Raw genomic sequence first — 16,406 nt, forward strand, 5'->3', positions numbered from 1 at the left:
CATGCTACTGAGCCAAAGGTGGGTCAGGCTGTCCGAGCTCATGCTACTGAGCCAAAGGTGGGCCAGGAAGTCCGAGCGCATGCTACTGAGCCAAAGGTGGGCCAGGCTGTCCGAGCTCATGCTACTGAGCCAAAGGTGGGCCAGGCTGTCCGAGCTCATGCTACTGAGCCAAAGGTGGGCCAGGCTGTCCGAGCTCATGCTACTGAGCCAAAGGTGGGTCAGGCTGTCCGAGCTCATGCTACTGAGCTAAAGGTGGGCCAGGCTGTCCGAGCTCATGCTACTGAGCCAAAGGTGGGCCAGGCTGTCCGAGCTCATGCTACTGAGCCAAAGGTGGGCCAGGCTGTCCGAGCTCATGCTACTGAGCCAAAGGTGGGCCAGGCTGTCCGAGCTCATGCTACTGAGCCAAAGGTGGGTCAGGCTGTCCGAGCGCATGCTACTGAGCCAAAGGTGGGCCAGGACGTCCGAGCGCATGCTACTGAGCCAAAGGTGGGTCAGGCTGTCCAAACTCATGCTACTGAGCCAAAGGTGGGCCAGGCTGTCCGAGCTCATGCTACTGAGCCAAAGGTGGGCCAGGCTGTCCGAGCGCATGCTACTGAGCCAAAGGTGGGCCAGGCTGTCCGAGCGCACGCTACTGAGCCAAAGTATATACTATATAATGTATTTTGTGCATACAAGAAGAGCACTTTATGCTGGATCCACTTAAAAGATCGGTGTGGTGGGAAAACAGGAATCCTTATTAGCTTTTCCCTTGATATTGTACCTTTCAGGTTTCTTTCACACTTACAATATGATATTTTGTAAAAACAGATGGAGAAATCTATCTTCATATAATGCTATAGACCATCATTTTCTTACCTCATTGAAGAAAACCTTGGATGTTTGACCTGTGACTGTTTTCAATGGTTTCACCAAACTTTTCCAAGTCCTTCCAAAGAAATGGTGATAAGTGATATCAAAGAGTGAGAGTCGGATCTGATAATGTGCTTCAACATTTCCCTCTGAAGTCTCCTAGTACAGTGACAGAAATGGGAAATCAAAATCAGCCCAGTGGTACATTGCATTATACAGTATATATCATTTCCATCCATGCCAGAGAGAATGCAGCAGAACAGTTATTACAAACAAACCTCCCAACTATTTAAATTTCGGGGGAACCATCCCGGGTTTGAGGGGCTGTTCCACTGTACGCATGTTTGTCCCACCTCACAGGAAGTTGGGAAATAAGGTATGAGCGGGTGCATTCGGTGTGTGACACCAGTGTTTTTTTTAGAGGAGGTGAGAAGTTTGAGAGCGGCCTAGAACTTGATAAGTGCTAGGCTTGCGGCCAGGGGGGTGGCCATACCCTCTATGACACGAATAAGCCCCTAACATGACATGGTCCGCCTACTTTTCGGAGGCGACATAGTCCCGTCTCGATTCGGACTTTTGAAATATAGGTAGGTAAGTTACCAGAAAGTATGTGCTTTCTGTAATCGTGCACTTTTATTTAAAGGGCCTCTACCTCCATTTTTTTGCTTTCATAATTTGTGCTGTCTGTAGGAAAACAAATGAGAAAATACTGTTTTGTATATTCTATATTTAAATTAATTTCGCTGGCAGACAGTGGTTCAGGGAAGAGGAAGGTAAAGGGGAGCTTTTGCTTCCTTCCTCTCTCAACTCCCATCCTCTTCCGCTCTAAACAAATGTCTGATAAGAAAATAACGCGTTTCTACCTACAGTAGGGGAGGGGGGGCGTGCTGACAGTGGTGGGGTGGGAACGTTTACTGCACACATCAGGGGCGCATGCAGGATTGTCAAAGAAGCGTCCCCGGCAGTGCCGTATACAATACAGTACCGCCGCGGACGCTTCTTTGACAGCGCCGCGGCTGCTGTATAGGATAGTGCCACTATGGCGGCCATTTAGTGCAGGGGGGGTTTCTGGAGACTCAGAAACCCCCCCTGTGTGCGCCACTGCACATATGAGAGGTGTTATCTGGAAAGACACCAAGAACAATGGTGGTGCTTCAAGTGGGATGTTTAACGGCTGTTTGTAGTAGAATGTTCAGAGAACCTCTCTCTACATATATTTATATAAAGCCCATTATATAACTCATATGGGGAGCTTTAAGAATAAAGTTTATGCGAGTTTAATATAATCATAATAATAATAAAAAAACAACACATTATAAAGCATAAGAAAATCACAGAAAATAGAAGAACTATGTTGTTTTTATAGTACCTAGTTGAAAAAATAGTGTATTATTTAATGTATGGAAAAAATCTTTTTTGAATAACTTCTTAAATGAAGGTCCTACAGCCATCTTTTCACATCCAGAAATTGATAATATAATAATTTGCAAATCCTACAGCATTATGATTGAAATACAGCACTTGTTTAAACGATTCCGTCCTCTGCAGATCCGATTTCCCAGAACGTAGCATGCACCCGAACTTAAACTGTGTATACATCTGCTGGTCAGAATGCCTATTCCCCCACAGGCAGAGGTGACATAGAGAGATCAGGGAAGGTGTATTAAGCAAAGAGTGTTGATATAGCAACGATAGAGCCACTCATAAACGTTTGGGTCACTCGGCGCTGCACCCTGCCTTCACCAGCACCAATCCTGGCAGAGCACAGTTATTATGCATTGAACAGTGATTCTGAGCTGTGACTCCAAAGAAGAGGAGGCAATAAATGGTGCAGGGCTGACTCTGCCCTGCAGAGGCAAACGCAGGATTTGTAGAGAGGGGTGTCCACACCACGCCGCTAGTGGGCGTGACCAGCATGCATGGGGGCGTGGCTATAATTTTAGACAGTGCTTGGCTGCTCTCCAACTCTTCCTATCCCCATCATATACACAGGCAATTCCTATCCCCATCATATACATGGGGCAAGCCACCTCAATCATACAATGCCCCATGCTGGGAGGGGGTTTCCAGACACTAGGAACCCCCCCCTCAGTTTGCCTATGTCCTGTATACGTTCCACCACATCAATCAATATACCTTGTTTCACAGTCAGCCAAAAGAGAGAACAGGGGTGCTCATTGCACCTTGTGACATCCCAATAGGGGCACAGCTAAAAAGGGAACACTACCCCCTATTCTAATAAGTCATATTTGGCCACATGAAATTTGAGAGGTGAGAAAACTTGTCACATTTCTAAGTTAATCACAAACTAATTATCAGGCACTAAGCGGATGAGAGAGCCTAATTTATATGAAAGTCTGTTGTACCAAAGTGACTTGTCCTTGAGACAACTACAGCGACCTAAGCTTCTGCTCATCAGCAAGAAAATGGTCACGGGAGGAATGTGCAATAAACAGAGAGTTAAATTACTGTATTTGTATATGGAATACAAAGGGCATCGAGGGCATGAGAGCGGGATACAGATGCAGGTGTAATATCTGCGTAAAAGCCACAGAATAGACAAAGCAAATTATTTTTTGCTTCTGAAAACAAAAACCAACACCACAAGACACAGCTGAACTAGCAAACTCCAAGGGCACGTAGTGCACAGCTAGTCTTCTGGCAGACAGCTGCAGAGTCGCTGACATCATTGAACACAATGTTCCATAAATCAATAGACTTTAATCCAAACGGCATCATCTTTTCTTCTTTCTGCAAATATAATGAAATGGCGGATTTTTCCAATAATTAAATTGTTGACCTACTTAGCCTCAACCACTTCTGTTACTAAACTAGCTTAGAATTTGTTTTTATTTATTGCCAAAAACTCTTTTTAACCTTTCAGCAGATATAATATTTTCATATTATTATTATTATTATTATTATTATTATTATTTGTGGTTGTGGACAAATATTTATTTTCTCTTTTCTCAAATAAATAAAATAAAAAATAAAAGGAATAAAGTACAATTTACAAGCATTGTTTTTAACTCTATTAAACTCCTGGGGCCTGATTCATTAAGGATCTTAACTTAAGAAACTTTTTATTTAAGTCTCCTGGACAAAACCATGGTACAATGCAAGGGGTGCAAATTAGTTTTCTGTTTAGCACATAAGTTAAATACTGACTGATTTTTCATGTAGTACACAAATACTTGATAGCTTATTTGTACACTGATATTTAAAGCTGATATTTGTGTGCTACATGAAAAAACAGTCAGTATTTAACTTATGTGCACAACAGAATACTAATTTCACCCCCTTGTATTGTAACATGGTTTGTCCAGGAGACTTAAATAAGAAGTTTCTTAAGTTAAGATCCTTAATGAATCAGGCCCCTGGATAGGAAATATACTCCTAATTATAAGTATTTTCCATACAAGTTCAGTGCAGCAGAGCATTACGGGCAGTACTGTGGCACAGTGGTCAGCATCGTTCCCTACCTGTGTGGAGTTTGTAAGCTGTTTGCATAGGGCTCCCCTGGGTAGTGTGCATGCACTTGTATTCCAATGGTAAAGATAAGTAGTTCGGGTTATCTGCGTTTCCTGAGAAATGTGCTGCTATGGAACTTGAATAGAGGGGTTTCCCTACCCTCTAATCATGGCCTGATCAGCCAATAGGCTGAGGCTGATCAGGCTGCATCCTGGGGCGCTGGGACCTGGGGGGCGCTGGGACCTGGGGGGCACAACGTCGGCACCATGTAATATTGTTTGCACGAGTGTGTGTTTTAAAGGGCGACAGAGTGTGTACTTAGGGGGACAGTGCAGAACGGGGGACAGAGTGCAGAACGGGGGACAGTGTGTGTTTATAATTATACTTGTTAGGTTTCCTATGTCTCTAAGACAGGATGCAGGAAGTCAAGGGACTGATGTAAATTTTGTTAAAGCTTAAATTGTGTTAACTCCTAGCCTGGAAGATTTTACATCCTGAGATCTGATGTAATATGTCAGACGTTGCGGAACCATCTAGGATCAGAGGGCGGTGTTACACCCTCTCAAGCTGTTTCCAAAACTGTATAAAATAGCACTGTTGACCATGTAATGTATTATTGTTCCATCTGACGTTCTGATCACTAGTACCATATACTAGTGTGAACTGTCCTTATTAGGACACTTGAGCTAATAAACATCATTTGCTTCAAGACCCTGCTTGACGACTACTTCCCTGCTGTAATTCCTGTGACCTACAGACTAGACGCAAATCTTATCTGTTATCCAGCTGCTCTGTGGTTTGGACCCAACTTTCCGATACCACCGCTCTGCCCGCTACCCAGCAGCTCTGGCCAGTGTGATAGGCCAGAGGGGAACCATCCACAGCACCCTGATCTACATGGAGAGGTTAGGGATACCAGTCCAGGTGCCCAGCGAGGGGGGGTACACTAGCACCGACAGTTACCCAGAAGGAAACAGTCCTGAATGCCGCTAAGGAGTCCAGTGGTGGCAGCATCGTAAGCCCCTCCTACTGTAGTTAGAGGGCGCAATTGGGATAAAGAAAGGGGACGGTGGTGAGGTAAGCCCAGTCAGGTTAGCTGGGGGGAGGATTAGTGTTGATTTAAATCTGATGGTCACAACTGTTGTCTCAGTAAGACGCAGGTTCTCATAAGAACTCCTTCAAGTGCACACACGTATAACATAAAGTTAGAGTGCTTTACCCGGGCTACTATCCCTCTTTTTATACCACTTCAGGTGGGTGTGCCTGCGAGCCTGAGCCAGTGTATCAGGGTGTCCAGCCCACCTCAGCACTGTCTGGCCTGGGAGATCTAATCTCTAATTCCCCAGGGCTTTGTTACCGGCATCTAGCAACGCATTGAAGTTTAATTTAGCTCCAGGAGGTTTAGTGCACGATGCTGGAGATGTATCAGAAGCTGGAGCACACAGGGCTCTCAGCAAAGGTCACCTTCCCAGTCCGTCAGAACTAAAGGACCCAGCAATAGCGCCAACCACAAACCTTCAACTATGAAATATAATCCTTAAACACAATGCAAATCCAGAAATATATACACCTCACCGAAAAAAACTAAAAACAATAGATTTGTAGCATCAGCAATACGACACATAAGTGAGCGTAGAGTCATAAAAAGTATAATTCACTAATGATATAAATCCATATATGTCAGGATCCAGATGGTAAATGTTCGTTTTCGATCTCAGAAAAAGGGGAAAATAAAAGATATATAGTAAAGTTCTGTGATATATCAAACACAAACAAACAAACACCACTCGCATGCAGTGGTCGGTACATAAGACTTTCACACGTCAAAGGTGTTGAAGTCTTCGTCTGATGGGAAGATCTTAATAATAATAATAATAATAATTTCTCCAGGAACTATTTTGTTGCCCATAGTCTTATCCCAATAAGCAGTAGGTTACTGTGTTGGGATCAACACCATTTACAAGCTTTAGAATTCCAAAAATTACATTTATAAATGGGTGGAGTCCCCCCTGCTAGAGATATTCACCTGATTGGATGTGTAATTTCATGATTCCATATTGGTCAGACCATCTCAAACTGGCTTAAATATTGAAATGTAGACATGATGCTATATAGGGGGCGATATGGTGGCATGTGAAGCATGTCTATGGGTAATCCTGCCAGGTGCCAACAATGTAGGCTAGTGGTGGCGGTGTGGCGGTGTAATGGTGCGAGATTTGTTTGTGTGGACTTCTTGAAACAAGTGGAGCAAAATGTGAGCAGGATATCTGAATAGCTGCACCACTTTGTAGTGTTTTCCAACGGCTTCTCCATCAAGAGAATTCTCCATGCCACAAGACAAGGAAAGTCCTTTATTGGTTCCATGAACATGACTGTGAACTCAGCTTAATACAGTGGCCTCCGCAGTCACTAGACTTTAACCCAATCCAACGTCTGGGGCACAAGATAGAGGCCATTAGATGAGCCATTTGGAATTTGCAACAATGGAGTAGACATGGGCCAGTATCTCTGCTCCGCACTTTCAACGCCATGTAAAGTCCACACCACATTCCCTGATATATTAAAGGGGATGGAACCCCCGGGATACACCTCAGTAATTATCACAGTAAACCAGAGTATTCGCAGCAGCTGGGTGTGCCTGGCTGAAAATGGGGTCCCAGGGTAGGATGCGAGTCGATCACAAAACGCTCATGTTTAATAAGGGACACCTTCATTGTGCCAGAGACACAGCGCCACTGCAGAGGCAAGGACCAATCACAATAAACATTGTAATATAGCAGGGACGGTCCACCCACTTTAAGGTTATTATGACAGTAACTGGGGAAGCAGCTCGTTATTATGTATATAAACCTAACACAGGGGCCACTCAGTGTATATCCTGCAGTGCTGTAAAGTATGGAGAACTGTAACACACGCAGATCATAAACACATTAAACACACTCTGAGACATGAGTAATACATGAACTGCCCATATGAGCTTACAATCTAAAGAGAAAACGGCACGTGAAGTTCTTACACACTGAACTTTTTAAGATACAATCAGTGGGATTTGAATGTCATGATCTCATTGGTCAATAATTATCTATACATATTGTTATAGACTATTGAGGTCAGAAGCTCAGCCTATGTACAGCTGGATTTACTAATGAACTGCTAACCTCTGGGTGAACCTGGATTAGGGAGAACGGTACCATGTTGGCATCTCAGATCCTCAGCCTCCTGCTAGCTGCACTGCACTAAGATGATGAGCAATGGACCGTTATTCTATGTGCTCAGCTCAGTGTATAGTAATTGTCATAAATCTTTAACTAACCAGCAACAGAGACACTTCTTTTTAACACCTGGCACAGGTGGGCTCTATATATACAAACTAAAGCATCTGTTGTGTTTAAAGGATAATGATAAATTACTCACTTTGAAATCTATGGGGGTAATTCAATTCTCCATGATATGCTGAAAAGTGTCTGTGGAACGGTTGTGGGGGCACTCCCTGGTAATGTTCTCTCCTAGTCCTCCAGCTCTCTCCCACAGTCCACAAACATACTGCTAGGTAGTGTCCAGCAGGGAATGATAGGAGTTTTTAAAAACATTCTCTGTAAATTGGTGCCTAATATGTTGGTGCTAATTAAATAAAGGATAATAAATAAATGTATCTTTTTGCTTAGCATGTGAGAGTGATAAGGGATAATCATTTGTCTGTGTCACAAGTAGTCACACCCCTCCTATAAATCTATATAACAAATTCTGTTTGGGATCCTCAGCAAATGTTTTCAGCAAACGACTGGATCTTATGGGGCAAAACCAATCCGGAAATAGGAGTGCGATAGAGCAGCAGTGCAGCAAATGTGTGCCGACTGGTGGAGTACAGTACTTGTGCAACGTATGGGTGGCAATGGGGGGGGTGTATTACTGTGCAACATATGGATGGCAATGGGGGGTATCACTGTGTAATATATGGATGGCAATGGGGGGTATCACTGTGCAACGTATGGATGGCAATGGGGGGTATCACTGTGCAACGTATGGATGGCAATGGGGGGGTATCACTGTGCAACGTATGGATGGCAATGGGGGGGTATCACTGTGCAACGTATGGATGGCAATGGGGGGGTATCACTGTGCAACGTATGGATGGCAATGGGGGGGTATCACTGTGCAACGTATGGATGGCAATGGGGGGGGTATCACTGTGCAACGTATGGATGGCAATGGGGGGGTATCACTGTGCAACGTATGGATGGCAATGGGGGGGTATCACTGTGCAACGTATGGATGGCAATGGGGGGGTATCACTGTGCAACGTATGGATGGCAATGGGGGGTATCAATGTGCAACGTATGGATGGCAATGGGGGGTATCACTGTGCAACGTATGGATGGCAATGGGGGGTATCACTGTGCAACGTATGGATGGCAATGGGGGGGTATCACTGTGCAACGTATGGATGGCAATGGGGGGTATTACTGTACAACGTATGGGTGGCAATGGGGGGTATCACTGTACAACGTATGGGTGGCAATGGGGGGTATCACTGTACAACGTATGGGTGGCAATAGGGGGGGTATCACTGTACAACGTATGGGTGGCAATGGGGGGGTATCACTGTACAACGTATGGGTGGCAATGGGGGGGTATCACTGTACAACGTATATGGGTGGCAATGGGGGGTATCACTGTACAACGTATGGATGGCAATGGGGGGTATAACTGTACAACGTATGGATGGCAATGGGGGTATCACTGTGTAATGTATGGATGGCAATGGGGGGTATCACTGTGCAACATATGGATAGCAATGGGGGGGTATCACTGTGTAACATATGGATAGCAATGGGGGGGTATCACTGTGTAATATATGGATGGCAATGGGGGGTATCACTGTGTAATATATGGATGGCAATGGGGGGTATCACTGTGTAATATATGGATGGCAATGGGGGTATCACTGTATAATATATGGATGGCAATGGGGGGTATCACTGTGTAATATATGGATGGCAATGGGGGGTATCACTGTGCAACGTATGGATGGCAATGGGGGGTATCACTGTACAACGTATGGATGGCAATGGGGGGTATCACTGTACAACGTATGGATGGCAATGGGGGGTATCACTGTACAATGTATGGATGGCAATAGGGGGTATCACTGTACAACATATGGATGGCAATAGGGGGTATCACTGTACAACATATGGATGGCAATGGGGGGTATCACTGTACAACGTATGGATGGCAATGGGGGGTATCACTGTACAACATATGGATGGCAATGGGGGGTATCACTGTACAACATATGGATGGCAATGGGGGGTATCACTGTACAATGTATGGATGGCAATGGGGGGTATCACTGTACAACGTATGGATGGCAATGGGGGGTATCACTGTACAACATATGGATGGCAATGGGGGGGTATCACTGTACAATGTATGGATGGCAATGGGGGGGTATCACTGTACAATGTATGGATAGACATCAGAGTTTTCCCTGACACCAATGCCAATGTTAGGGAGACATTTATACGGCATGTACTGTATGTCTGGCAATGGATGATCTCTGGACCCTCATATTCCAAACCTAAGAATATAACTATGTTCCAAGCCCAGGTATATTACTACATTACATCCACATATTCCTAGCTATAGACTAGGAATATGAGGATCCATCTTCTAATCTATATATGTATATGGGAAGACTTGCAGAGTATAATAATGGCAATTATTGCTGTGTAGGTGTAAGGTGATCTTCTGCTGCTGGGTAGGAGGACGGTGACCACACACAGTATTGTGCTTTGCCAAACCTACTATAAAATCCCTTCCATGTCCAGAAGTTACCATTGCCAAAAATGGTGCTCACCACCCACACATAAAAAAAATAATTAACTCCGTAAATAACTTCCTATCAAACCAGTGATCTCAGAGGACACTTGTGTATTGTAATCTCGTCACCTTCCCCAAGGATCACTATAAATCTTTCATTAGAGCCGTACAACACGATTGTTAATTTGTCCTTGTGTTTCATATTACAAACGTCATACTTCCTGCCAGCTTACAAGGACTGGGTTTTGTAGATTGGGTTCTTGCAATGTGCACTGACGTGACATAAATACCCCGTTAACTTAAGTTTAATGGATGCCGCTGAGTAGTTTTATTTCAGGAGTCAGAAACCAGATGTATATCAGAGTTTAGCATATATGCCCAGCATCACTATATGACCCTATATTTTACAACATTTTCCTTTTCCAACACAACGTGTCCCGGGCCCCTCTCTCTCAGGGAGCCCCCAAGATGGTACATGTCAGTACCAGCTCAAGGGGTGCCAGCGGGGCACTGTATGGTTCCTGGCGGCTGGCCCCTCTTCCAGGGCCAACCACCTTACTTCATGTGGCCGCGGTTCTTATGATTCGTTCTTTCCTCGTGCTCTTCCCGTCAGTGTCTGGCCGCCTCCTCCTGTGTCTGGCCGCCTCCTCCTGTGTCCATTACTGACACAGCGCGGCTGGAAGAAGGACGTGTGAGGGAAGGGGGTGGGGTACCTTAATGTAATGTGAGTAGGAGGTTGGAGGTGGGCTCTTAATTTAATGGTGGAGTGTGGGTGGGGGTAATTATTTAATGATGGGTACTATTAATTTATTTGTGGGATGATGGTGGGGCTATTTAATATAATAATGGGGCCTTTTAATTTAAGGTCAGGTGATGGGACCTTTAATTTAATGCTGCAGTGGAAGTTTTTAATTGAATGTAGAGCTGTTTGGGGAGAAGGAGGGTTATTCATTAAAGATGAATATGAATTACTTCATTAACCAATTATGTTTGTGATATTTGTGGGAAATAGTATATTTAGTAAATGTGAATACTATTGATTTTATTTAATAGTTTGGGCTGGTTGCAGGGAGAGGCCTACTTATTAAACATGGGTGCTAATGATTTAATGTCAGGGCTGGTTGGAGCTTTCTAAAGGTCAGTCTTTTTTCTAAATAGGGACCCCAACTTTTCAGGATCCAGACAAGCAGCAACTGCGTTAAAGACACCAGTACCCGCAGGTGGTGAAACCTGCAAGAACAGGTAGAAGTGAGTACAGCATGGATCTGGTGGGGCAGTCCCAGGTTTGGGTGACTCTCCCACTTATTTAATATTTGGTCAGACTGCAAGGACAGTTGGGAAATGTCATTATCATCAGCAGCAGCTATTTATATAACGCCACTAATTCCGCAGCGCTGTATAGAGAACTCACATCAGATAGCAGCCAATTAACCTATCAGTATGTTTTTGGAGTGTGAGAGGAAACCGGAGCAATCGGAGGAAACCCACGCAAACACAGGGAAAACATACAAACTCCACACAGATAAGGCCATGGTCGGGAATCGAACTCCTGACCCCAGTGCTGCAAATGTCCCGCTTCACACTGTACTGCTCATGAAGGCACAGCTGTGTGCACCTAACAGTAGTGCACACAGAATTGCCTGTGTAATGGTCTCACATTTGTCTAAAATGATAACCATGGGCCTGATTCATTAAGGCCCCATATTACACCATAGCGGCCCCCTAGCTAAAGAGCCCCGGCCCCCCAGAGACGTAACCCAGCTCCTCCATCATGCAGTAAACAACTTCTGAATAACTTTCAAACTATTGTTTTCAAGATTGGGTCCATTATAAATATTACACTTCTCCTTCACTAAAAATGCCACAAAAAATTGCATAATTACAGCAGTGATAGTTAAATGACATAGGCAGCCTGCGGCGTTCTTGCTGTTGTGGAACTACAAGTCCCAGAATAGGACTGGTACATGTAGTTCCACAGTTGGACGGCCACAGGCTGCCTATGTTTTATGATCAAGTCAGACAGTTTCCGATAAAAAAATACTTCTTATTTTCCTTGGGTCACCAGCATGATATAAAAAAGTGTATGTGTCTCCAAAGAGCGGAGAAGCCTTATTACATAATATTACAGCACTAGCTCTCATCTCTCCTCACGCCGCATAATTGCTATCCGGGATGAGTTTACACAGTACAAAGTGTAATCTCACAATTATCCCGGGGCACTTATGTTTCTCAGTGCATCAGTAATACAACAGGGGGTTGAGATTCAAAATAATTACAGTTACAGGACAAACTAGTCCTGACCTAAACTTCATCATGAGAAACTTTATCGGGTGACATAATTCACACCGGGTGCTGCGACGGCAAGTTCTCGCTGTATCGGAAAGTAATCTGAATGTAAGCTGTAATGTGACTGCCTTGTAAGCTAATACCCATTGTCTTATTGTCTCCTTTATTTCACAGGCTTCCGTTCTATCTACCATAGCAAGAACCCAAACTTTACCTCACCTGCCCCCAGGGCCGGAGCTGCCACTAGGAGTCATTGAGGGTCTTTATATTCACTGACGTACCCCTCACTATGTGCCGGCCGCTGACATGGAGCGGAAGCAGCAGGAAACTTCTTACCGGTGAAGCCGCCGGCTGCTGCTCTCCATGTTGGTAATGGACTGGGAAATGATGTCGCAGCTCAGCACCACACTACCAACAGGAGAAGATGCTGTGTCACCCTTTCTTCTCCATAAAAGGGAAGAAGTGGAGGGTTGGGGCAGTCTCTGCCTCCCCCATTCACCTATCATGACCACGTCTCCCTATTCAGTGCTTCTAATCACTTTCCATTTCATCCTTCTACACCCCTACACTCAATATACTCCTCATTTACCCAATTCATCCCCCGCCATATTACACTATTCCATCTCACCCCATATCACGTATAACATCTCTCTCCACGTCTTTCATGCCATCTTCTCACACATCACGTATAATCACGTATAACATCTCTCTCCACGTCTTCCATGACATCTTCTCACACATCACGTATAATCACGTATAACATCTCTCTCCACGTCTTCCATGACATCTTCTCACACATCAAGTATAACATCTCTCTCCACGTCTTCCATTCCATCTTCTCACACATCATGTATAACATCTCTCTCCACGTCTTCCATTCCATCTTCTCACACATCACGTATAATCACGTATAACATCTCTCTCCACGTCTTCCATGACATCTTCTCACACATCAAGTATAACATCTCTCTCCACGTCTTCCATTCCATCTTCTCACACATGACGTATAACATCTCTCTCCACGTCTTCCATTCCATCTTCTCACACATCACATCTCTCTCCACGTCTTTCATTCCATTTTTCACACATCAGCCCGTTTCACTTTCTGCTTGCTTACACGTTTCATGCCAATTAACCCCTACTCTGCATTCCATGTTACCCCACATCACATTACATGCAACCTTTCTCCTCGTCATCCTACACACCAACCCATCTCATTCTCTCACTGCAACACGTTTCACCCTTCTCCTTAACAACCCATGTCATGCTCCGTCTCATCACCCTATTCTTCCTTACATTGCTTACTTCATCCTTCCTGACATAGCCCGACTTCCTCCTCATTCTCCTCCTGACCTTGAGTTCCATCCACTCCAGACCTCTTCTGGGTCCTCCAACACACCGACCAAATTCATGTCCCTCCTGCCTTCTCCAACTCCAGCTTCCCCTATACTACACATCTCAACCTCCCTGACACAGCGACCGTCCCTCCTCCTCACCTTACAATTCCATCCTTATCCCTCCATCTTACCCTCTCCTCAACCAAAACAACATGTCATCCTCGAACATATCTCCTCCTTTCATCAGCAACCCTTCACCTTCCACCCTTCCACCTCCCACCCTTTCACCTCCCACTGACTACACCATTATCTTCCTCCTCCATTCATCCGCTCTCTTTTCACCCTAATTCCTATTATAATTTCATCCTAGGACCCTCTTCACTTATCCATAAGGTTCTATATTGTAGATATATGCCAGGTGCAGACATAAAACATGACGCACTGTATTTAATAATCTGCCTACCCTCATACCTCCCACCTGTCCCGATTCGCGGGCCAAGAAAGGAGTGGAGCTTACTAGAAAGGTGGGTGGAATTTTGCAGATATAACAATTTGTGGGCGAACTTTGTAAAGGGCCGGGCGGGACTTATCGTGTCCTGATTTTTGGAATTCTAAATGTTGGGATGTGTAATAAATATATATACACCCACATAAACACACATTATGGGCGAGATTCAATTTAGTGCGAGGTGCAGCTGTGACTATTGCCAGCCATTACCGTAGGAATCTCTGCTCATTTTTCTGCAAACCTCTATGAGGTACGAGAAAAAATGACCGGAGATTCCTGTAAAATCTCCGACACGATGCGTCTCCCCCTATGTGTCCTACCCTAGAAGAGTCTAAATGCCACAAAGTCCTTGTTTTGGAGACGTCAGGTGCAGACACATTCTGTTCCCCTTTTTGATCTACAGCTCTTGTGCATTTAATTTTCACCTTAACATCAGGCAATTTTTATTGGTTAGGGTAGTGGCTCCCAAACTGTGCGCCTAGGCTCCCTGGGGTGCCTCTGCGATCTTACAGGGGTGCCTCAGCCAGGACCAGTGGTAAGCAAGGCGGGGGACTACTTGGTAATTATTTTGGCTTAGGGTGTGCCTTGAAAAAATTATGGAAACCCTAAGGGTGCCTCGAACTGAAAAAGTTTGGGATCCACTGGTTAGGGGAATTCCAGCCACAAGGGGGCGTAATATTTTGGGCAGAGCTGGCATTTGTCCTGTCTCCCCAGCTCCCCTATGCTGTTAAATTTGTATTACTAAATAAATGACATCATCATCATCACCATTTATTTATATAGCGCCACTGATTCCGCAGCTCTGTACAGAGAACTCACTCACATCAATTCCTGCCCCGTTGGAGCTTACAGTCTAAATTCCCTAACACACACACACACACACGCACACACACACACAGAGAGACTAGGGTCAATTTTGATAGCAGCCAATTAACCTACTAGTATGTTTTTGGAGTGTGGGAGGAAACCAGAGCACCCGGAGGAAACCCACGCAAATACATGTTCAATTTTTAATAAAGGTGGACATTGGGGGACCCAACGTTTTTCTCAAACCATTTAAACCGGTAACCCCTCTTATCAACTACAGCAGCACTGCAAGTTTTCAAGACTATAAACTCTGTAATGATATTATATAAACTTTGTCAAAAGCATTTAATGCCTATTTTTCTACAATCTCTTACAAAAACAAGGTTCTGAAACATCACTGAGTTGATTTAGCCGCTGGGACAGCAAATATACCAGAGACGATCATGATTTTCCAGAGCAGCTGTTATAGTTTGTGTCCTGTTCCATCCGTGTTTACTCTCTCTCTGGTTTCACTAAAACAGGGATTAGTATTAATTATTTACCCACAAACCATTGTTTCAAACTTTAGCAAATTTTCCCCCAGTAATAAAACACTAAATGACTTCCTATTAAGCGCAGTCATCAGCAGCTGTTTGGATACTATAACTTCATAAAACAATTACTAAACAAGAGCCTGCCCGAAACTTGTTGAGTGTTAAAATATATACATATTTTTAGAATAGTTAGGAATAACTGAATGTTTTGTTTACACCGTGTTATTGGGTCCGGTGGTAGCATCACAAAACAAGGCTGCAAATAAAGAAATGTTCGGAAAGCTTCAATGAAATAATAATAATGACTTGTACTATAGTGATGATCAACATTACACAGTTACCCAGCAACACCATCAATTTTAAGTTATGCACTAAAGGTAAAGATCATTGTCTATGTGTAGAGATGTACAGTAAATCCTACTTAAACTGAGAGTTTAGTTTTTGATTGCTTTCCTGTGAATTTTTAGGAAAGGATGTAAGAATAAATAAGGCGGCTGGCACACAAGGGCATTTTAAAACCAGCCAGTTAAAGCAGCTGCTCAGTATTACAGAATCCTTTTCCTGCTGTCGGGAAAGTTCTGCATTAGGCCTGGCCAACCTTTGGCTCTCCAGCTGTGGGTAAAACTACATGTCCCAGCATGCTTTGCCAGTAGATAGCCAGTTGACAGATGGCAGGGCATGCTGGGATTTGTAGTTTCACCCACAGGATGGCCAGGCCTGTTCTACATAGTACCCTCTCTGTACGGCGCTGCGGACGCCTTGTGGCGCCTTATAAATAACTATTAATAATAA

The 16,406-nt window shown here is 44.3% G+C and overlaps 1 protein-coding gene across 2 annotated transcripts in view; it reads right to left on the minus strand.

Annotated features, from left to right (window-relative positions):
• The window catches only part of NPHP4 (nephrocystin 4), a 185,254-nt gene that overhangs the window by 161,118 nt on the left and 7,730 nt on the right, over nt 1-16,406 (minus strand). For both annotated transcript variants that reach the window (XM_075190021.1, XM_075190020.1), the window contains exon 3: nt 856-1,008. In XM_075190021.1, the coding sequence (XP_075046122.1) occupies nt 856-1,008 (153 nt within the window). The remainder of the gene's footprint in view (nt 1-855; nt 1,009-16,406) is intronic.

The sequence above is a fragment of the Mixophyes fleayi genome, chromosome 11 (genome assembly GCF_038048845.1).
Source record: "Mixophyes fleayi isolate aMixFle1 chromosome 11, aMixFle1.hap1, whole genome shotgun sequence".
In the NCBI taxonomy this organism is placed as follows: domain Eukaryota; kingdom Metazoa; phylum Chordata; class Amphibia; order Anura; family Limnodynastidae; genus Mixophyes; species Mixophyes fleayi.